Below are 21,971 nucleotides of genomic sequence, written 5' to 3'. Positions count from 1 at the left end.
TTACCTGTCACCTTGGCCTTGAAAGGACTGCCCACGATGTGGTTGGGCCCGCCATATTTGACGCCGATCAGGTAGTTTCCAGGGGCCATGGGGGTGTACATGACTTTGTACCCTTCTGGGGTTTCCTGGCAATCCATTTTAACTTTGGACGGGCCTTCAATGGTGACGGATAATGTCCCCGGCCCCGCTCGGGTGGTATTGATGAAAAATTCAGACTGGATACCTGTGAGAAACGAAGAAGGAACAAATACCACGTTGATGGTTTGGAGGGATGAGGGGGTGTGGTTTGGGGAGCTTTCCTGGGGCGCACTGAAGCAGTGGTCGGGGGGCACACACAGGATCCCTTACAAAGGGGTCGCCTTGGTAGTGTGGGAACCCACCAGTACCAGCCTGAGCTCCTGGCACGGAGAACCTCAGGCCCTAGGGGGTGGTAACTCCCTTTCCAAGACGGAGGCAGGAGTGTGGCTGACATTTCGCCCATAAGCACCACCCACCTGGACACTCTGTTCTCGCCTCTGGGCATGAGCCGGGGCTGAGGGTGAGAAGCCCGGGCCGTCTTTGCGAGCCTGAAGTGCTGCTTCAGCCATCAGGGTCCAGCTCTGCCTCCAGGGGGCAGGGGACGCGTGGGGCCCTCTAACCTTTCCTTTCTCCTCTGGGTGGAGTTGGAGAAGCAGAGGAGGCCCAGCGTCTCCTCCTGCCTCCTCAGGCTCCTCACCCCAGACACCAAGCTGAAGACTGGGGCAGCTGCTTGGATCTGCCAGCCCCCAGACTCTGCCATGAATACCAGCAACAAGAACAGACCCAACAGTAGCACCTGCAGCACTCAGACTCCTGTGCTAAGCATCATTTATCCTATTTGACAAGTGAAACTGAGGCTGGGGAGGTTCAGGCACTTGCCAGTCAGTGCTACAAAACAGAAAGTGTAGAGCTGGGATCTGAACAAGTCTGCATGGCTCCAGAGCCCAGGCCCATCTCTCGGCCACTGGACGGAGAGTGGGGCTGCCTCGGATGTCCTAACTGCAGCCCCCAGACACCCTACCTCTTGCCTGGCCCAGGAGGGCCCCCTGTACAGATATCCTGCCTTGTGACAAAAGGAAAGCTAGGAATCTGATGACCGTGGTAGCATTCCTGCCAGAGCCTACTGCCCCGAAAAAGCCCACACTCCCTCAGGCCCCTTTCCAGTTCAGAGGAGGATGAGGTGGTCAGTGAGGGCAGCTTGGGTGCCCAGACACCAGCTGCACGCCCGCTACAGTGCCCTCTACAGGGTGTCCCTGGCATAGCAACCCCACAGAGGGCCGTGCTTTTTCCAGAGCCCTGGATGCTGCCCCAGCTGGGAACTATTTTGGTTTAATTATAGCTCCTAGGCCAGAGAAAGAACGATTGTTCTGGTATAAATAAAACAAAGGAGCTGCTATCATGCACACCCCCAAATGCAACCCAGCTGTTTCTGGAAGCTCCTGCGGCTCCCAGGGCCCCCCACTATCTCCACCTTGTATCTAAACTGTGCAGCTGAGAAGCCCCTCGTGAAGCAGCTGCCGAAGTGAGCCTGTGCGGGGGAGGGAGTGGGTGGTAAACAACCACCCGGGCAGCATTTCTAGAAAGCAGCTGCAAGGAAAGATAAGGAAAGGTACTTTTAAAGTGAAGGTGAAGAGACCTGGCTGCAGTGGAAAGAAGCCCCACCCTTTTAACAAGCTGCTCGATTCCTGAGAAAAATCAGCTCATCCTGACTGTGAGGGCCCGGAAAGGCAGGGAAGATGAGGCGGGAAAAGGGAAATAAGAAATTACAGGACAAGAGCTGCCTGGAACAACCTACTAGGTGGGCTCCCTTATTATTCCCATTTTACAGGAAGGAAGTGGAGGCTCAGTGAGGTCAAATAACTTGTCCTAGGTCACAGCTGGGGAATGGCAGAACTGGGATTTAAACATAAAGTCTGTCCAGCTTAGAGCTGATACACTTGCCCGAGAGAAGACAGGAGAAAAAATCCACATGCGGGAGTCCCTCTCACCACTGCCTCCAGCTAGAACCAATACAACAGCCAAACATCCCCGGGCATGGTGGTCTTCCCCCATACCCATGTATGTACAGCTAAGTTCCTGTGAGTTTAATGTGTGTTTAATGCAGCCCTACTCCATCATTAAGGTGGGCAAGGGGTAAAGGGAGGGAAGGAGGCTCTTCCATTACACCTCCTGGAGCATTTCATCAGAAAAATTGCTCTTTCAATCCAGAGAGTCTGGAACTCCCCGGTCTAACTCCCTACTTCTCAACTCTTCTGCAGCCGACAGTCCCACCCCAAATTCTCCACATTCCCCTGCTCCAAAACCTGCAGAAGGGACCATTTAAAGCTCAAGCCAAGAGACATAGCAAGCCCACCCATAAAAACACAGGGAAGTTGGCTCTGTCCCACAGGTCAGGATGCCAGGCCTTCCAGCAGCCGAGCACAGATACCTTTTCATTCCATGCACACTGCAGCTGTGTAATCTTGGGATGGATATTTGGGAAAAGGCTTGGGAGCAGGAGGACTAGAAAAACAAGACGCCTTCCCCTTGACAAGAGCAATATTTACACAGGGTTAGAAATAGGTGTGCTCTGTACCTCTCCCTCCTAGCTGGGAGTCGCCCTGCAAGACCAGTTCCTTCTCTCAGCGGCACCCAGCACTTGCAAAGCGTAGCCTGAAACTCCCGAGAGCTCCTGAGAAGGCGTGTGAACTGCCAAGAGGAAGCGTGAGAGGCCACGGGCACAGCAGGTGTGACCCAGCGGGAGGGTGAGACAGCTGCTGGCAGCTGCGGGAGACCTCAGTGGCTGCTGTGGGGCCTGGACCAAGGCCTGCTGTGGCTCCAGGTGCCAGGAGGACCCCACCTGGGCTTCGATAGTGGGTGGCTTGCCAGGTGCCACATGCCTGTACTACTGCCTGGGAACCATTCCAGGGCAGCGGGGAGGACAGGGGTCCTGGGTTAGGACACCCCACAGACCAGGCCAGAGGTGCAGTCACCGCCTCTGGGTGAGCCAGCCACTTAGGCAGGCAGTAAAACTCAGGGGTTAAGGGCACAGGCTTTGAGGTTGTGGACCTGGACTGACTCCTGGTTCTGCCCCTCCCAGCTAAGTAAACCTGGGGAGAGAGTCAGCCTTTCTGAGCCTCACTTTCCTCATCTGTAAAATAGACATCAGCTAGGGTGAAATGATACCGTGACTTTTACAAAGGGCAAGCTGCTGGCCTGGAGTTCAGTGTGGAGCCAGACTGGATGGCCCTGGGGAGTCCGCCACCCCCGTGGGTGGTTCTGCTGAGGCCACTGCTGTGGCCAGAATCCCGGGGTGGCAGGCCAGCCCGTCAGTCACCCCTGCACCTGGGCAGGGCCCCTCTGCACTTAGGACACTTGCTCCCAGGGCTGGATGTCAGACAACCTCGGCCACTCACGCCCCTGCCCATTAGGAGACAGGTCTGCTCTGTCCCACGCCCCGCAGTAGGGGGAGACCAAAAGCAGAATGCACCCACACAAGGGACTTGAGAAACCGGGACCAGGCTGCCTTTCTAAGAGGGCCCAAAGTAACACCAAATATAAACCGTGTCCCAGTGAGTCCACGCCTGCGGATGTTCCTGCAGAGACGCCTCGGTGGACCCACTCCCCCCTCTGGCAGTCTCCATAATAGTGACACACTGGACACCACCCAATGCCCACCTCTAGGTTCACAGTGTGACTACTAATACAGCCATCAAAAAGCGTAGTAGATCTGTATGTCTTGACATGGGAAGTTCTTTAAGTGAAAAAAGCAAGTTGCACAACAATATGTGCACTGAGATTATTTCTATAAAATAAAAGCAAAACTATGTGTCTACCTTTCTAATGAACCAGCTAGCCAAGCAACCAAGTGACCAAGAATGAAGACCGACAAAGAAACAGGGAGCCTGAAGGTCCTCCCCTGAACTGTTAGCAGTGTCTCCTCCAGGACCTTGGCGGAGGGAGGAAGGAAAAGCAAGGAGATGGAGCGAGTTTCACTTTATATACGTCCTCGCTGCCTATATTTTCCACAATCAAACATGTCCCCTCTGTGGCCAAGATTAAAAATAATGTAATGAGTCCAAAAAAGCTTCACAATTCTTTGTTTCAGTCTTTTCTCCTCCTCCATTAGGATCAGAGAATAAAAGGAGGAGACAGGCCGTGACAGGTCTTACTGCCGAGTCAATGTGTCTCTGGGAGCCCGGGGACCACTAAAGGAGCCGATGGGTAGGGGACCTCCCAGGAGGCCTTTTACATGCATCATGAATTCTGTGCAGGCAAGGAAACCCTCAAAACAAATGACGCTGTGCCGTATTCCCTCCCCAAGAGGGAGAGAGAGCGGCCCGGCCCTAACGTCAAGGAATTTGGCAAAGGAAGAGAGCTGAAGCACGACGGTAATGAGCTGTGATAACACGGCCATCAAGCCCTCAGTCTGGATTTATCACATCTCCCAAAATGACTCTGGAGAGGGAGAGGCTGCGAAGTGTGTGTTATTGCAGATTCCCCGGGGAGAGCGTACAAAAGGCCTCCGCGGGGCTTGAAGAGTTCCATCTGGCTCTGCCCCGGAGCCGGCTCAGTCAAGGAGGAGAGGCAGAGGTCGTGTGTTACCTGTGGTGCCCCCCTCAAGTCCTGCGCCGTATGCGGACACCAGGGCGGGGTTCCCCGCTTGTCCAGGCTCCCCGACACGCACTTTGAAGGGGCTTCCAACCACGTGGCTCCCGTTGAACTTGACATCGATCATGTGGATGCCATTCTCGTGGGGGATGAAGCGAACAGCATATTTATCTAGGAGAGTGAGCAGAGACACGGGGTGAAACCGGGCATGTGGACAGCACCGAGTTAGGTGAGGACAAGCACAGGCGGTCAAGCTGAGATGGCCAATTTTAAATCATTAATAAGCAACAGTTTGACTGGAAGCCTGGCACCCAGTGTGTTGGATTTCAAAACCAGATGGGCCTATTTGTGTGTCCCTAGTCAGCCCTTTGGGAAATGCATCCAAATCTCAAATTCAATGTTTAATCCTCTGCGGCCTCTGCCTCAGAAGAACACTTCCTTTCTGAAAGCTTGCTTCTCACAGAGTTTCTCCACTTGGGCACTTGAAGGGGTAAAAAGGGTTCCAACTGGGGTTAATGCTCCTTAATAAAGCTCCCAGACAACAACAGCCCCACAGACCACCAGCCAGTTTTTCAGTGTGTGTGGGACACAGCAGGTGGCAGGACAATCTGTTAACTGAAATGGACACCCAGAATATCCACCATCGCATACCACCTGACTACCCTTCCTCCTTGGAGTGCTGCCACCTGGGATGCAGACGGCCTGTTCTCCTCCTCCCTCTCCAGTCAGTCTCTCAGCCTCTCCCTGGCTCCTTGTACCCTTCGCCCTCTTCAGAATTTTGTTCTGCAAAGCTCTACCCCAACCCTCATCTTTCTCCTCTGGAACTCTCCAGAGGTGAACATCTCCATGGAGTTGCCCACCCCATATCCTTCAACAGTCCCCAGTTGGGTACCCACCCCTCCTCTCTTAAAGCCAATGTGCTTCAAGGGAAGCTGACCCCACTCCCACAGGTGGGTATACTCTTTGACTGGATCTAGCTAATTAGGGAAAATTCTTCTTTCCCCAAACCTAAGTCAATTAGCACATAGCATTTAGCCACAGGAAGTGACACAGGAACAGGCATGAGTGTTCAGTGGTCAGTGAGATAGGAAGGGAGGTTTGCTGGAGACGTCTGGGAAAGGAGCGTCTTAGACTTCTGAGAAAGAATCTTCAGAAGAGGATGTCTCTTTGGTTGATGTGGTGTGAAGATGGGAAGTCGGTGCTGCTGCAGCCATCTTGCCACCAAGAGGACGGCCAGTCTCAGAAGGAGGCCCACAAAGCAGAAGAAAGAGCAAGATATTTGGGGCCTTGGAGGACACAGCTGAATGGCTGAATTAAAATGTTGCCGAAGTCCACCTTAGATCCTGAACTTTGCAGTTACGTGAATTAACAGGCCCTTTATTGTGTGAGTTGGCTTGAGTTGGGTGTTCTGTAATTTGCATCCTGTGGCATGCTGGTGGTCTCACACACCCTTGGGCTTCAAATACTGTCTGGGGCTGAGGATGCCAAACTTCACTAGTTTGCTAAATCCCAATGCTGTAGAGATCTATTAAACACCCTCATTTAGATATCTGGGAGACACTTCAAAACTCCCTCAAAATAAAATATTAAATTCTGTAAGGCCTTGACCAGCCCTCGCCCACTCATGGCTGGCTGTCTCTAGTTTTGCTAACTGCGTCATCATCTTTCTACCCAAACGCCAAGCTATATGTAACCTTCCTGAATTCACTTTCATTCCGTGTGGCCAACTGCTCACCAAGTGTTATAGTTCCCTGGCCTCAAGTCCCTCCTCTCCATTTCTAACGCTGCTGATTAATATTATTTTCTCATACGGACCACTCTGGGAGCATCAGCTCGCCACTCTGCCTTTCAGATGTTCCGATAACATTCTCTATGATGTGGTCAGACTTAAACTAAGATCTGATCAGCATACCCATGCCCAACATTTGTTCCTTCTGAGGCTCCCCAGCGCCCTTTCCTTTTCTTCCCAATGGGAGAAAGACATCTAAATGCTAACCCACGTCCTTGATTTCTACCCTCACTGTACACACAGCAGGGCACACAGCAAATGCCTAATACGGGCAGTGATCACAGGGCTCTTCCTCATGCATCAGGGCCCACATTCAGTGTCACCTCCTCTGAGAAGCCCTCCTGACCTTGCCAAGGCAGAAACCACTTTTCTCTCCTGCTCTGATCATCTTCACCATTTGGTTCTCAGTCTCTTGTGGTATTGGTGATCACCTGGGCACTTCACTAGTGTCCTGCAGGTTTCTTACCCCCAGGTCCTCACTCAGCTCTGAGCTCCTCTTTGAGGGCAGGAATCACGTCTTCCCCAGCCTTACCTCACTGCCAAATCTCTGACACTAAATAAATTTCTGTTCACTGGCAAAATGTCTCATTGAAGTCAACTGACATCAGAGAATTCCATACATCAAGGCAGCAGACAAGAAAATCTTATGCTTTAAGCATACTAGAGACCCAGATTCTCTTTAAATTTAAATTTACAGATGAACATCAATTGACCTTTCCCTCAGAGTAAAGTGAGGTCAAAGTGTACTTATTCATGTCCTAACAATATAATAAAAATCTGTAAGGTTTTGTTACAATATGAAAGAAAATCACAATGAATGTAATGTAAAAGGACATCTGAAAAACAACAGAAAATAAAGCAGTATTTGTGGGGAAAAAAAGAAGAAGGGGTGTTAAATCCCAAAGTAGCTTCCTGTCCCTGGCAAATGTTTATACCTAATTTATAAACAGTGTCTGGCAACAACACAAAGGGAATCTGAAGCCTCGCTGGCCTCGGGGTGCACGTTTGCAGGAACACTCCTTGGGGAGGTGCTGGTCGGGGACCCGCACACCGGCCTCCCACTTACCTGGCTCCAGCTCAGACACATGGCACTCCTCCACGGCTCCCGAGGGGCTGTGCACCTTTGCATCGATCTTGCCTTTTGCCCCATTCAACCTTATAGCAAAGGAGGCTGGCTGGTTAACTTTTAATCCCGATTCCTGAGAATTTAATACATTAGAGAGGTTATGGCCCTTGGCATCCCTGCTCAGTGGCACACACTGACCCGACCGGGGACTCTGGGGGACGGTTCTCATGCAAATGGACCCAGAATGTTTATCCATATAATACGTGACAACAGAAGAGCAGGTGGGTCATTCCACATTTCTAGCATGAAATATAAGACAGCAGAGACACACATCTGCACGGTCTGGTACCCAAACCATCTTGATTCAGGCTGGAAGAGATGGTTACTGGGTTTGGAGACTTGAGACATCCCAGTAAACAGGACCATAGTTTCAGCATCCCAAACAACATCTGTACAGGCCAGAAAACCCAGCATCTTCCAGATTAAAAAAAAAAACGGCCTCACCTTTTAGGAGAAGCCCAGCAGCTGACAAAACCACACACCCACTAACATGAACAAAGTTTTATACCACTGCTGTATTTTTATCTCAAAGATAGGAATGGGGAGAACTTTTAATAAACTTGTAAAGGGCTACACGTGCAAGGGAGGCAGGACTGCACAGTGGTCAAGAATGAGCAGGACCTGAGGTTACTACCATTTCCTGGCTATATAATTGAGTTAACCCCTTTGAGTCTCAGTCTCCTCATCTGTAAAATGGGCACAGTAACCCAATCTATCTCGGAGAGCTGCTGTGAGGATGAAATGAAGTTACACATTCAGAGCACTCAGCACAGGTCCTGGCCCATACATAGAAAGGCTCAAAAATGTCAGCTTATTGTTAAATAGTAATATGCATTTAGAAGTTGTCTGTACCCCCAAAAAAAAGCAACAGAGAGAAGTATAGCTTTCGTTCTTCACTGGATCAGTTTCATTCTCCATGCTTTGTCTTGGTAAGTACAGCCTCTTCTGGGAGGAGGGGATTAGAAATTTAGATGCTTAAGATATTTTAAGATTGGCCAATCCTGAATAGCAAAATTTTACAGGCCAGCAGTTTTGATGTAAATTTGGTTGGACCGTCACTCTTCAGACGACAGCTCTAAAGCAGCAGGGTTCGCAATTAATGTGCAATCGAAGCACCTGGGGGTCTTGTAAAAATGCAGCTTCTGATTCAGCGGGTCTGGGATGGGGCCTCGGATTCTAGGATTCTAATAAGTTCCTGGGCGATGCTGAGGCTGCAGGTCTAAGGACCACATCTTAGCAGCAAGGCACTAAAGCTGTGCTAATTCAGTAGTCACTAGCCACATGTGGCTATGTATATTTAAATTGAAATCAATTAAAATTAAACAAAATTAAAAATTCAGTTCCACAGTTACGCCAGCCACACTGGAAGTGCTTAATAGCCACATGGGGCTAGTGGCTACCATGCTGCACATCGCAGATGTGGGATATTTCCATTGTTGCAGGACCTCCTATGAGACTGCACTGCCCTAGAGGCTACAGACCAGGGAGAGAGGACTGAACACAGAATTAAGGAGTCTTTGATCGCCAGATCACCCCCATCCCACCACCCCTCCTCCACAAAATGCCAGCCGACTCCAATTTTCTAAAAAGCCTCAAAAGCAAGACAAAACAATACACGCCTCTCTTTCCTAACCAGCACCAGATGTGGCCGAGCAGACCTCCAGGAAATCTCCGATAAATAATTTACATATCACTCGGCATCAAGTGGCCCGGGAAGAACAGGGGACGAAGCTGACACACATGTCCCTCCTGCTGTAGCAGCGGGTTACAAAAGCTTCATGGACACACAGCTTACTGAATACTTCTTGAAATAAATATTTACAACCAAACTGTGATGAGAGGACTGGACAGAAAAGTTTTCTGGAGACAACGTCTCCAAACCAGGTCCTTTTGGACAGAAATGCTTACATTACCTGAATCCGCTTGCCACTAAACCCTCAAGAGGGAGATAAACGCCTCGGAAGATCCGAAAGAAATCTTCGAGATGCATGAGGGCAGCTCTTTGCCCTCAACAAGTGCTGGCTTATCTCCCTCCGTAGGTTTTAGTTAAGTTGGCCATAAAGGAGCTTCTGTTAAGAAGCCTTTAAATGAAACACAAGAAAAACATCTACACCACAGTGACCAGTCAGAACCCTTGGTACTCTCCAGGTGAGGCCTCTGCAATCTGTGGACCGTGCTTCCGGTGTGGGTTCTGTCTGGTTCCCTGATGCGTGGGGCAACCAGCAGTCCTAACGCCCGTCCGGGTAAGGTTAGACTCTGAAATGTAAACCAAGTGTATGGAACTAGATCCAATGATATCACCAATCTGAGACACGAGATTGGGTTTTAATCAATCCAGTGTTTTCAAGAACTAAGGGCAGCTGAAGGCTATTCAGAAACTCTTTTAACCAGAAACCATATTTTGGGATTCTGGAGTTATTCCAAAACTGAACTGCTCCTCCTGATTCAGACGCCTAATTATTTTTCAGGGTCCTGAGCAAAGATCCAAAGGCGTCCCCAGTGTTAGTTTGCCTGAAGGCTCCAATGCAACCTTGAATTAAGTGGCCTGCTTAAGACAGGGTGAAAAGGTGCATTTCCTGGCATCCCAATAGGTTAGACTATGTAACCACTTGCCATAACGCCAGGGTGGGGATTAAGGAGGCCACAGTTAGGAGCACAGGTTCTGGGGCCAAAGACCTCACTCTGCCTTATACTAGCCAGTTCCCAGCAGCCATAACTTCTCTGTACCTCAGTTTTCCCATCTTTAAAATGGGGTCAAGAGAAACCTACTCACCAATCTGTTGCATGGATTTAATGAGGTAACACTGATAAAGTTCTTAACATAGTGTCTTGCACATTTATTATAAATAAACCATCATAATAAAATATGTTGCAATTGACTTTCTTAAGGAAAAGGAAGCCAACAATAGCAGGTTAAACATAACCAGACTGTTAGTTTGTGTTTGTTTTGTTTTGAAAGCCCTCTTTATCCCTTAACCAATTATTAACAGGCTTCTTTTGTTTCTCTAGAATAAATATTTAAAAAACAAACTTGTCCCCAAACGTTGAGGTATCTTGTTGACGGTGGCTGTTCTTGCTTGCCCCAACTGTCTCATATCCTAAATGTGTGGGGAGTTGACTCCGCCACAGGAAAGCTCCCTTCTAATTGGCAACATCTGTGGTCAAAACGTGCTGGGGGCGCCCTCGACACTAAAGGGGGGATTGAAGCGGCCTCAGGAGTCCAGGGTCTCACTGGTTGGCCTGTGGCCAAGGAGATGGATGCTTCCTTGCGTCTCACCTGAAGGCTCATAACAGTGAGGCGGCGAGCGTCATCGGAGGGCGCGATGACTGGCACCAGGTAGGGACTCTCAGGGATGTGCTCATCATTGAACTTGATAGACACCTCGTAGTTACCTGCAGGGACAGGAAAGCTCCATCATTTCAGAGATTCTGGAAAGGTGGTTGCAGAGTGGCCTCTTGCTTCTTTACCTAGGGCTAAAATGCCTTCCTAGAGACCCTGCCCTCCTCTACGGCCGTGGCTGACTGGTTCAGGGCGGGTCGCCTGGCTCAGGCTGGGCCAATATGACTTTCTTAGTTGCGTGAGGGCACAATTCTTAACCTGGGCCCACAGGGTCCCCCCAAAGGGCCTGTGTCTAGTACTCAGGAGATCCATGAAACTTGGAAAAAATTACAACTTTATTTTCACTAACCTCTAACTGAAATTTAGCATTTCCTTTCTTGAGAAATGTTGACAAGAAACCACAGCACATTAAGACTTGTGACTTTGTCACTACCAAAAATCAGATATTTTTATATCACTTCACAGTTTTACCTATACTGTGACATATCATTTACACTCATCACTACTTTGAAATTAAGGTAGTTAACAGACTGTCACCAAATCTTATGACAATGTATTAATGAAGATGTGTATACTTTGCTATGTTTCATATTTGTTTCTTTAAAAAGATTTTGATAACAATATTTTAATATGATTGACTTCTTTTGTAATCTGATATATTTTATGTGTTTAAAAATATTATCCTGAGAACAGTCCCCATAGGCTTCACCAGATGCCAAAAGGACACAAAAAGTTAAGAACCCCTGCTCGGAGCTCAGAGCCCAGATGCCACTCTTCCGAGGCAGCCACACAGCCAATGGCTGAGGGTGGACAGAGAGAGGCTGATCGGTGGAAAGAATGACGCAGATGAACAAAAGCATGAAGCTGACAGAGAAGGACAAGACAAGGAGAATGAGAATTCCTGCCCCTTTGAGGCCTGGTTGGATTTCCTGCAACTGGATTTCTAGGAGGTGCTCCCATGTGCCCACACAGATAAATTCATCTCTTCTTTAAGTTAGCATGATGGGTTTCTGGTCCTTACAACCCAACCATCCCCAAACAAGGAAGACGTCCTCAGTTGGCCCTTGAGTACATACCAGGTTCCTGGGCAATATAAGACACACCGCATGATCCATTTTTATGGTCATCGAATGTAATCTCGGCCTTACTGGGGCCCTCAACAGCGATGGAGAGGCCCCCGGCGCCTGCTTCCCGGGTCCAGATGCTGAACTCGGCTGAGACAAAGAAACACCTGTTAGTGACAGAGCCTGGTACAGGCCCCTCTTCTTCCTGAAACCTTAGTGCCGGGTTATGTTTGTTGCCAGTCCTTGTCTCTTCCTCTAACCTTGAGCAGAACCCAAGCAAGAGCATCACTGATATCCCATTTCCCAGGTACCATCCAGGATTACACTAAGTTCATGGGAAATCAGATATCTCTTGAATACATCCAAACCAAGCGAGAGAAAAATGAGAATGTTCAGTTTTGTCCCCACAGATCTTCCCACCAGCAACCATCACTGGGAGGGACTTTCACAATCAGTTTTGTAGAATTCTAGCATATTCCACAGAATGTTAGCCCTGCAAGATGCTCTGCAAAGTTTTATTACTCTGTTCCTCTCTTAGACTCACACGCACACTAATAAATTATAGGCCCTGAGAAGTCCCTCAGCAAGAAACTTGTTTAGCTTTGGGTAAGCAAGCAATTTCCAAACATACTTAGCCACAGAAGCCTTGTTTTAAAGACTGCCCGTTAATACCACCCATCAGAACCACACATACAAAGTCTTCTTTCTAGAACAGAGAACAGACTGCAGGAACTTCTTCAAGTGCAGAGCCTGCCCGGGATGCTCACCTGGGACTCCCGCTTCTCCTCTCTCCAGGCCGGGGCCCCCCGCCCGGACCTTATGGGCACCCCCCTCGCCGAGCGGCCCCACGGTGAACTGGAAGGGGCTGCCGGTTACGTGCTGGCCGCGGTACTTGACGCTGACTGTGTGAACACCCATCTCCTGGGGCACAAACCGGACGCAGTGCGAGTTCTTCCCCACGGGCACAATCTCTGCCTCGGTCACGCGGCCAGAGGGGCTGGTGACGTGGGCTGACATGTCACTGCTGTCGATTTCTGAAAAGGGGACAGGCGGTTTGCAGAAAGAGAGGAGGGTTAGGGTAAGGGCCGAGGCAGAGCAGGACACATAGGGCAAGCAGCAGAGGGCAAGCTGGTGCAGCCTGGCGGTGGGGGGTGCTCATGCTTCCTCCCCTTTGGGCTGGATGCCTGCCCTCCCATCTCCCTCAAATCCCTGGGTGGCTGTGGCCCACATGGAGAGTGCAGGTCTCTTCCAGCCACCCAGTGCAGAGAACATTCTAGGGGCACTGACACTTCTTGCCCCACCAAGCACTTTTACAGCCTTCCTGGCTGGAGCTGAGTTAATTCTACACAGCAGTTTCAAACCAGAGCCTGAGCTGATGGTTACAGCACGTAAATAAAAACTACGATGGCTCAGACGTTTCTAAGCCAAAGGCGACATGTGGCCATCCGTCATGCTTACAGGGGCTCTTTTCCATAGGAAGGTAGGGGCAGAAAGTGCAAGAGCCATCATCTCTTACCGTCAGGAAGCCTTGGCATTTCTTTTGGGCAATGAGACAAAACGCATTTAGAGAAAAAGATGAACACACGTTGGTCCTAACAGCAAAGGGGAAACTATGCGTGAGCAAAGCTTTGAGCGAACTGAAGACCAGAGGCCACACTTCCAGAAAAGCGATGCCTCGGGTCACCAACACCGAGAAGCAGACCACATCTGCTCCACCTGAGGTGCTCATGCCATGCCAACAACCACGCCTGCACTGATGTGGTGGAGACAGGTGTGCCCCATGCCGGATGACCGAGTAATGCTATCACCTGGAGCCACGTGAAACTGCACTCGCCAGCCCTACAGGATCTGGGCTGAGCAGCTCATGGCTTTGAGCCCTGAGGACAGAGGAAGGAAGGGAGTTGAGGAGAGGGTCACCCCACGTGGTCTGGGTCCTGAGGATGTCTGGAAGCTCCATTCTAACCATAAGAGAAGATCATTTATGTTATGAGGGTACAAGTGAGTCTCACCCAGAGTCATCTGGTACCAAGTAACTGAAAGAGTAAAAAGGAGTCAAGAGCCAGAAGAGACTCAAAGGAAAGGGTAACCGTCCACATGGCACAAAGGTAAGAGACAGATAAGCAAAGAGAACAGAACAGATAATTTCCAAAATGGGACATGGGAAACAAATGAAAACACAGTCCACGTCACTAGTGACCAGAGAAATGAAACCGAAAATTGGATAATATTTTTCCATCGGACTGGTCAAAGTGAGAACGAAAGACAGTGCCCAGTGCTGGTGGGAAAGTGGAGAAATGGGCACCAGTTCATTTCCTGGAGGGCATTCTGCCAAGGTGTAGCAACACCTGAAAAGTACTGGCCCAGCAATCCCACTCCTGGGCATCCGTCCAGTGTGACGACAGCCTGAGCACATGGTGGCGAATGTCACAGAGCACCGATTATAGAAGTTGAGGGATGGAAATGAGTGAATGTGAAATGAGAAAACTGAATGAAGGATGGGGGTGCACCTAGACATGAAATGGAATCTTATGTAGTCGTTAAAAACATGAGGTGGAAGTATATATATATTTTTGGTGAGGAAGATCGGCCTTGAGCTAACATCTGTTGCCAATCTTTGTCTTTTTGCTGAGGAATATCAGCCCTGAGCTAACATCTGTGCCCATCTTTCCCAATTTTGTATGTGGGATGCCGCCGCAGCACGGCTTGATGTGCAGTGTGTAGGTCTGCACCTGGAATCCGAACCTGTGAACCCTGGGCCACCAAAGTGGAGCGTGTGAACTTAACCACTACGCCACCAGGCCAGCCCTGGAAGTATATGTTTTGACGTGGAAAGATGCCCACATAGGCCGGCCCCGTGGCTTAGCGGTTAACTGCGAGCGCTCTGCTGCTGGTGGCCTGGGTTCAGATCCCGGGCGCGTACCCACGCACCGCTTCTCCGGCCATGCTGAGGCCACGTCCCACATACACCAACTAGAAGGATATGCAGCTATGACATACAACTATCTACTGGGGCTTTGGGGGAAAAATAAATAAATAAATAAAATTATAAAAAAAAAAAAAAGATGCCCACAATGCGAGTGAGAAGTGCACTGTGATCTGAAACCGGGCCCGTGTGTCCATGAGGATAGGATGGAGGCAGCCAGGGTCCAGCTTTGTGCCTCAAACATGAACCACAATCTCCCTGGATGTGGGATGTGAGGTGACACTTACTTCCCCCATTTTTGAGCACATAAACTTTTTATGATGACAATAAATACATTCTTTTTAAGTGATTCTGTGTGGACACTAAAATAAGGAGGCTTTTACCACATTCATGCGTGACCACCGGCATGTCTACACAGGAAGAACCCATCAAGTATTGCTGAGAAAGCTGAGTAAATAGATATGCAACATATTAGGAAAGACGGGAGAGGCAGTGAAAGAAAAACAGCCCCATTCCAGATCATAACCTGAGCTTCATCTGAAGACTATCTAGATTTTCCATCACCACCGAATTTATAACTCCATGGCACGTGCCAGCTTCTGGACAGAGAGGCCTGAAAACCTTCACACACACGGCAACTTCTCTTTGGAAGGATTCTTTATAAAAAGAACGTGGGCCACATTTCAGACAGACTACGGCCATTTACTGGCTAACTCGGCCCCATGGGGAACAATTCACCGCCAAAGGGCTGGATGTGGCCCACCCAGCCAGCCTTGCAGCACAGCTCGCATTCTAATTTTAGAAACGAAAGAGATGAATGGAAAGTAGAAGGATGCTTCTGGGCTGACACCTCTTAAATACTTCCAGATATTGGCATCAGCAGGGCCAGCACTCTCTCTGACATTATTCTATTCAACAGACAGCAAATTAAAATCTAAAAGCTCATCTATTTTTCCCCCATGTGACACAATAAAGCTATATTCATTTGGAAGAAGAAAAAGGTAGCAGGTAAACATTTATTTTTCCTAGATGGGCCTCTGTTAAAATATGTATTAAAAATATTAATTAATTAATTGAAATTTTAAAAAATAAAATAGTCACCCATAAGGGACTTGGACAGTACATTCTGGGCTGTGCCTGGACTTGGTTTCCAATGGTGCCCACTGCCCTGACCCATGAGCCTCTCGTGCTCACCTGGGATTTTCAGGTTCAGGTCGCAGATGCTCCCGACAGTGGCCACAGACGGGGCCCGACTGGTTCGGGTGATGCTCTCCTTGACTCTTCCCTCCCCGCTGATCTTCACAGTAAACGGGCTCCCTGCAAGATCCAAGAAGGCCCTCGCGAGCAGCCCAGAGCCCGTGGTACACAGCACTTACAGAAAACCCAAGCACCAGCCAGGGAGGGCAGAGGGGACCACACATACCAGGCACGTGCTCGTCAGCGAATTTGGTAGAGACAATGTAAACCCCAGGCACAGTGGGGAAGTAGGAGACCTTGCAGGTGCCATCTTCCAGATCCTCCGTCTGGATGTCCACTTTGCTGGGGCCTTCCACCGCCAAGGATATGCCTCCATAACCTGCAACACAGTAGCCCAGGGCTGTTGTGACAGCAGCTCATCGGGAAGGGGGAGCTCGATGCATGCAGAAAGGACATTTGGCCCTGGAAATGCAAACTGCTATTTCCAGACAGCAGAAAGAAAGAAACTGTGGCCCCTGATGGAGAGCCCTGGGCAAAGGAGCAGGTTAAAGGCTCTGAGAAATCCTGTAGTGAAATAACCTGGTGAATGTGGCTGTGACCACAGAACCCTTTTCTTGAGCCTATCTACTAATATCTACTAATATCTTGCAGAGCACCTGTCCTGCAGAACCCACTGGGAAAGACACTCTGCCCACATGCCTCTAAAAATAGCATGCATTGCCTCGGGGGTTTATCGCCCAACGCAGGTCTAAGAATTTGAATTTTTAAACTGCCCCCAGCTGCCCCAGATGTCTAGCCAGGGAACCACTAAGACAGAAGATCTGAAGGTTTAACTACATGAGGAAACAATAGGAAGCATCAGCCCATCAGGACCAGAAATTCCCCAGCCCTCTCCCCTGGGACTGTGACTTTGTCTAGAAGTCATCAGTACGGCCATCACTCAAGGAGGTGGGAGATGACACTGGGATGTGGTGCAGTTTGGAGAGGCTCAGCCTAATTCAAACCATCTCAAAGAGGAAACAGGGTGAGATGCCTCATTTCCACGAAAGCACTGCTCAGCTGAACATGATCTTGGCCAGCTGGCCCAAACATTCTTTGCTTGGGATGAGTCCAAGAGACCCTGGGAAGCTGAGAACAATGTGGAAGTAAAGATAATGAAAGAGAGATCTGTGAGTTTTAGTGGCTCTAGGTTCAAATGGCAGAAGGAGATGGGGCTGTTAACCCTGTGAGCCCGTTTCTTCATCTAGAAAACAAAAATAATACCTATTTCACCAATGGTCATGGGGCTTAAAAGATAATGCAGGTATAAGGACCTACAGCTTGAAGGATGCTCAGAAGGAAAAGGGAGTTGGTAGGATGAAAAGATGAGGCAGCTTGAGCAAAAAGCAGACAGTTCCCGCAAGCTCTGGGCCTTTCCCCTGGGACCGCCCCACAGACCTGCATCCCTTGTGTCCACGATGAAGTCGGACATCTCAAAAGTCCGGCCTTCTGACAGGCCACGACCATAGACTTTGGCTCTGCGGGCGTCACCAATCTCGGACTGGACCACCATGATGGACACGGGGCTGTTGGCCACATGGTTGCCATTCTTCTTGATGCTGACCAGGTGTTCGCCCACCTCCCGGGGGATGAAGGAGATGCCTGGACCAGAGCACAGATTGGGGTGAGCAAGGGGGTGAACGAGAGGAAGTGGGAGAGAGACATACTTGCAAGAATGGATATATGACTTCCTTCCTGACTTTCTGGCAACCCAGAGTGTCCAAGAGGGTGGTCAACATCACCATACAGCAACGCACTTGGACTTTTATCACGCATATGACCCAGCAGGTTTATCATATCACACTCCAGTGTGCTACCATATCCCAGTAAAGGACTGAAGGAATCCCCATCTCCCACCCAAGATGTCCCAGCTCCAGCCAGGAAGGCAGCCTGGGCTCACCAATGTGGTTGTTGGGCAGCCTCTTCAGGAGACAGGGCTCATCGCGGCCTGATGGGGCCTTAATGCTGGCCGTCAGGGTGCTGAGGTCAGTCTCACTGATGTCGAGCAGGAAGTCAGCTGCAGAGCCCAGCTTCACCTGAGAGCACCGTCTGCTGTCATCTAGGAAACACCAGCCCCCCCCAACACAGCTGCCATTACCTGTGGTCACCCTGCTCTCCGGAGCGCTCACTCCACATGCAGTTTACAGATGAACAGGTGAGCATTAACTACCCAAAGTTAAGTGAAAAAAACATGCTTTGGACAATGAGCAGACCTAACCAAAAATGAATGATTTCTACTTAGGCCTGGTTAACGGGAAGACTTGGAGCTGGTGAGAACTGGAGGCTTGAGTCTTCATGGACCACTTTTTAAAGGAATCTTTGTTGGTGGAAGGCACCTGCCACCTGCCTGCCATCCCCTTGGGCATTTTTCAAGTAAACGCTCATCATGTTCCCCACAGGACTGCTGGCTGCTTCACAGACAGGTCTAAACACCTCAGGGGCAAGAACCTTGTCTTGCGCATCTTCTTTATAACCCACTGAGAGCGTGATCCCAACACAGCGAGCACAACAGAGGTTAGGAGCATGGGCTTTGAAGCAGATAACCTCAATCTGAATCCCAGAATACCCACACGTGAACTTGGTTACGCCACTCTCTCTCCAAGCCTCAGTTCTCCTATCTGAAAAATGGAGAGAACATCTATCTAGTAAGTGATGCTGAAGGGCATCTCTGAGCTCATTTATTCATGCAATAAGTATTATTTGAATGCCTCTATCTGAGGGCCTGCTATTTATAAGCTGGAGTCAGACTGGCATAAAATAAGAGCCCTCCAAATGGTAGGTATGCTTGCTTTTCTCTGGATTACCAGCTAAGGGAGGAATTTAGCCTGTCCACTTGGCCCTGCAGCCCCGGTTCCTCCTCAAAGAGTCTCTGTGAAACCTAAATCAAACAGACGCCTAGCCTACTGCCCTGCTCTGAGAGGGAGAGTGGCTGTTGGGACAGCCACACCTCCCACCGGGAAGCCCCCAACAAGCCAGGCAACCGTACCTGTGATCTTGGCTGTGAAGGGGCTACCAGGGATGTGCTTGTCATTGTATTTGACCAGAATGCTGTAGTCGCCTGGAAGGGTGGGCAGGTAGGTCACTGTACACGTCCCATCTTTGTTGTCAATGCAGCTGATTTCAGCCTTTGAGGGCCCCTCAATCGCCAAGTCCAGGCCACCTATGAACAGGAGCAGGGAGGGAGGGCCATCAGGGACAGTGTTTCCTTGCTTCAACAGAAGTAACAACTCATCCAGGGTAGCCTGATGCCGGGAACATCAGACTGACATATGTCACGTGCGCTGCGGGCAAGGGGCGTGGATCAGAACAAAGCAATTTACGTGGTGAAAGTGCCCAGTGGCAAGACGCTACACCATCTGAAGTTCCCTCTACTCCTCCGGATGCGTGGGACAAGAATGGGACGGAGCCCTGCACACCAATCACAAGTACAGGAGAGTCACACAGACTGTCACTGCTGGTTGGCGCTGGGTGCCATCCTGGAAATCCCATTAGCACCACAAATATAGAAACCTCTGTGAAGACAGTGGCACGGGCACAGAGCTTTCCCTAGAATGGGCCATTAAATAACTCATGTGGTCCTATAGATGTATGTACATGTGCAAAAGCACAAAAAAGTCATCTACCAAAACACACTTAAATTTCAGGCAAGTCACATAAAACTTTCATAGCATGAATCTGATTTCAATCAGAACACAAAAGACATCAAAAAATTTGTTTTGGGTAGAAGACAGAGCAGCTCTACATAAGAGATTTATATGAGAGAAGAGATAAGACAAATACTACCATTAACAGTCTTATTTTTAAAAGCTACCCTGGAATCGTGTCCACTGAACTCTCCCAATGGAAGGCTGGAAGCATATAACCACATAAACCACACAGTACCTTCTCCTGCATCCTCCGTGACGATGGTGAAGGTGGCAGTTTTGTTGGCCACTCCGTAAACCAGGCCTGGACCATATGCAGAAACGCTCCCACTGTTGGGGTAGTTCACATAGAACTGGAGCGGGCTCTCTGGGTTTGCAAAGAACACAAACAAAATTGGGGAGAATGCATACCTCGCACAACCGGTGTCTTAACATTCACCTAACAGCAGGCAGGCGTGGCGCCCCCTGTGGAGAAGTGGAAGGCAAAAGGAGACTCTGGTGGAGCTCACCATCCTAGGACACCCAAGGGGGTCTACTCACTATGGCTCCCTCAATCACTGCACAAGAAAAACAATTCCGAGGCTGCTCCAGACTCAAGGGAGACTAAAGCAGGGGAATCCAGTTCAACCCGACAAATAAGGAGGAAACAGCTGACCCTGTGGAGCAATGACCCACTACTAGAAAGAACACAGCTGGAAAGGTCTTTTGGGAAGGCCATTTGCCTTGATTTGCCTCTCAAAAGGCCCTGAGTCCCCCCCTAGGAATCCATCCCCCTCCCCAACCCCGTGGTCTTCCCTACCCATGCCCACCTCCCAGCCCCAAGCAAATGTTTCCATTTCCACTGCCATTTCCATGGTGGTCAGATGCAAATTAGGAAAAGACCCCAGCGTCCAACAATAGGGGGCTGGTTAAGTCAACATTGGTCTATTGTGGGCCATTAAAAACAATGACAGAGACCTGTGTATAGAGAGACCTGTGTATACTAACTGGAGATATTGTCCATAATGTGTCCCATTAAAAAGAGAAAAAGGCAAGTTGCTCTATAATATTAATACCATTATCCCATTCCTTTAAAAACAAAACAGAACAGGGGCCGCTGGTGGCATAGTGGTTAAGTTCACGTGCTCTGCTTGGGCGGCCCAGGGTTCGTGGGTTCGGATCTGAGCACTGACCTACGCACCGCATATCAAGCTATGCTGCGGCAGGCGTCCCACATATAAAATAAAGGAAGATGGGCACAGATGTTAGCTCAGGGACAATCTTCCTCAGCAAAAAGAGGAGGATTGGCAGCAGATGTTAGCTCAGGGCTAATCTTCCTCATCAAAAAACAAACAGAAATAACAAAACAGAACAAAACTGTATGCATGTCTGTAGGTACAGAGAGAAACATCCGAAAACCAGCAGAGGAAACAGAAGGGAAATGGGAGAAAGGGCTTTTTTACTTTCTCTACATCTGTATCTTTAGAATATTTAAACAGAAGCAGGTAATACATTTTTGCTTTAACCAAATATTATGTGCATATATACAGATAAACTAAAGCAAACATCAAACTGGGAGAAATATTTGCAACTCCTATCACAAAGGGCTAATCTCTCCAATATTTAAATTGCTCTTAGAAACCAATATGACAAAGGCCAATAACCAAATAGAAAAACCGAGCCAAGGATACAAACGTTCAGTTCATGGAAAAAGAAATACAAACAGTACTTAAACACATAGAAAGTTATTCAATCTCATTCATGAGAGAAATACAAATAAAGCAACGATGAGACACCATTTTTTCAGCTATCAGTTTGGCAAAGACCCCCAAATTTGGTAGCCTATTCCACTGGCAAATTCGCAGAAAAGTGGGTGTCTCCTACACTGCTGGCGGGTGTGTGAATTGGAAGAGCCCCGAGGAAGGGCAATTGGTAAGATCTGTCAAAATGACAGATGCCTGTATTTGTGCCCAGCAATTCCTCCTCTGGGAACTAAATCTCACAGACACACCTTCACAAGTGTGAGATGATGGATATACAGCTATTCACTGCAGCACGACTAGTGATGGCAAAAGGTAGGGAAGAACCTAAACGTCCTCCCATGGGGGAAATAGTTACACACGTAACGGTTCATCCAAATGGTGGGACACCATGAACACGCTCTATTATTTGGATGTACAAGGCTCTCCTGGATATATCAGATGAAAAGGGCAAGGACAGAATAATGTGTAGAGTATGCTACTATTTATGTAAAAAAGGAGG

General features: G+C 49.1%; 1 protein-coding gene across 6 annotated transcripts in view; it reads right to left on the bottom strand.

The window, feature by feature from the left end:
* The window catches only part of FLNB (filamin B), a 135,897-nt gene that overhangs the window by 3,462 nt on the left and 110,464 nt on the right, over positions 1 to 21,971 (bottom strand). For all 6 annotated transcript variants that reach the window (XM_058561924.1, XM_058561933.1, XM_058561942.1 and 3 more), the window contains 12 exons: positions 19,969 to 20,097; positions 19,073 to 19,246; positions 17,987 to 18,145; positions 17,485 to 17,688; positions 16,274 to 16,426; positions 16,045 to 16,167; positions 12,695 to 12,961; positions 11,940 to 12,077; positions 10,801 to 10,916; positions 7,464 to 7,596; positions 4,603 to 4,779; positions 5 to 223 (listed from right to left, as the gene is read on the bottom strand). In XM_058561924.1, coding sequence (XP_058417907.1) covers positions 5 to 223; positions 4,603 to 4,779; positions 7,464 to 7,596; positions 10,801 to 10,916; positions 11,940 to 12,077; positions 12,695 to 12,961; positions 16,045 to 16,167; positions 16,274 to 16,426; positions 17,485 to 17,688; positions 17,987 to 18,145; positions 19,073 to 19,246; positions 19,969 to 20,097 — 1,992 coding nt within the window. The remainder of the gene's footprint in view (positions 1 to 4; positions 224 to 4,602; positions 4,780 to 7,463; positions 7,597 to 10,800; positions 10,917 to 11,939; positions 12,078 to 12,694; positions 12,962 to 16,044; positions 16,168 to 16,273; positions 16,427 to 17,484; positions 17,689 to 17,986; positions 18,146 to 19,072; positions 19,247 to 19,968; positions 20,098 to 21,971) is intronic.

This window comes from Diceros bicornis, chromosome 2 (assembly GCF_020826845.1).
Source record: "Diceros bicornis minor isolate mBicDic1 chromosome 2, mDicBic1.mat.cur, whole genome shotgun sequence".
Taxonomy (NCBI): Eukaryota; Metazoa; Chordata; class Mammalia; order Perissodactyla; family Rhinocerotidae; genus Diceros; species Diceros bicornis.
Note: the sequence above shows the minus strand (reverse complement) of the source record. Positions and strands in the feature narration are given on the sequence as shown.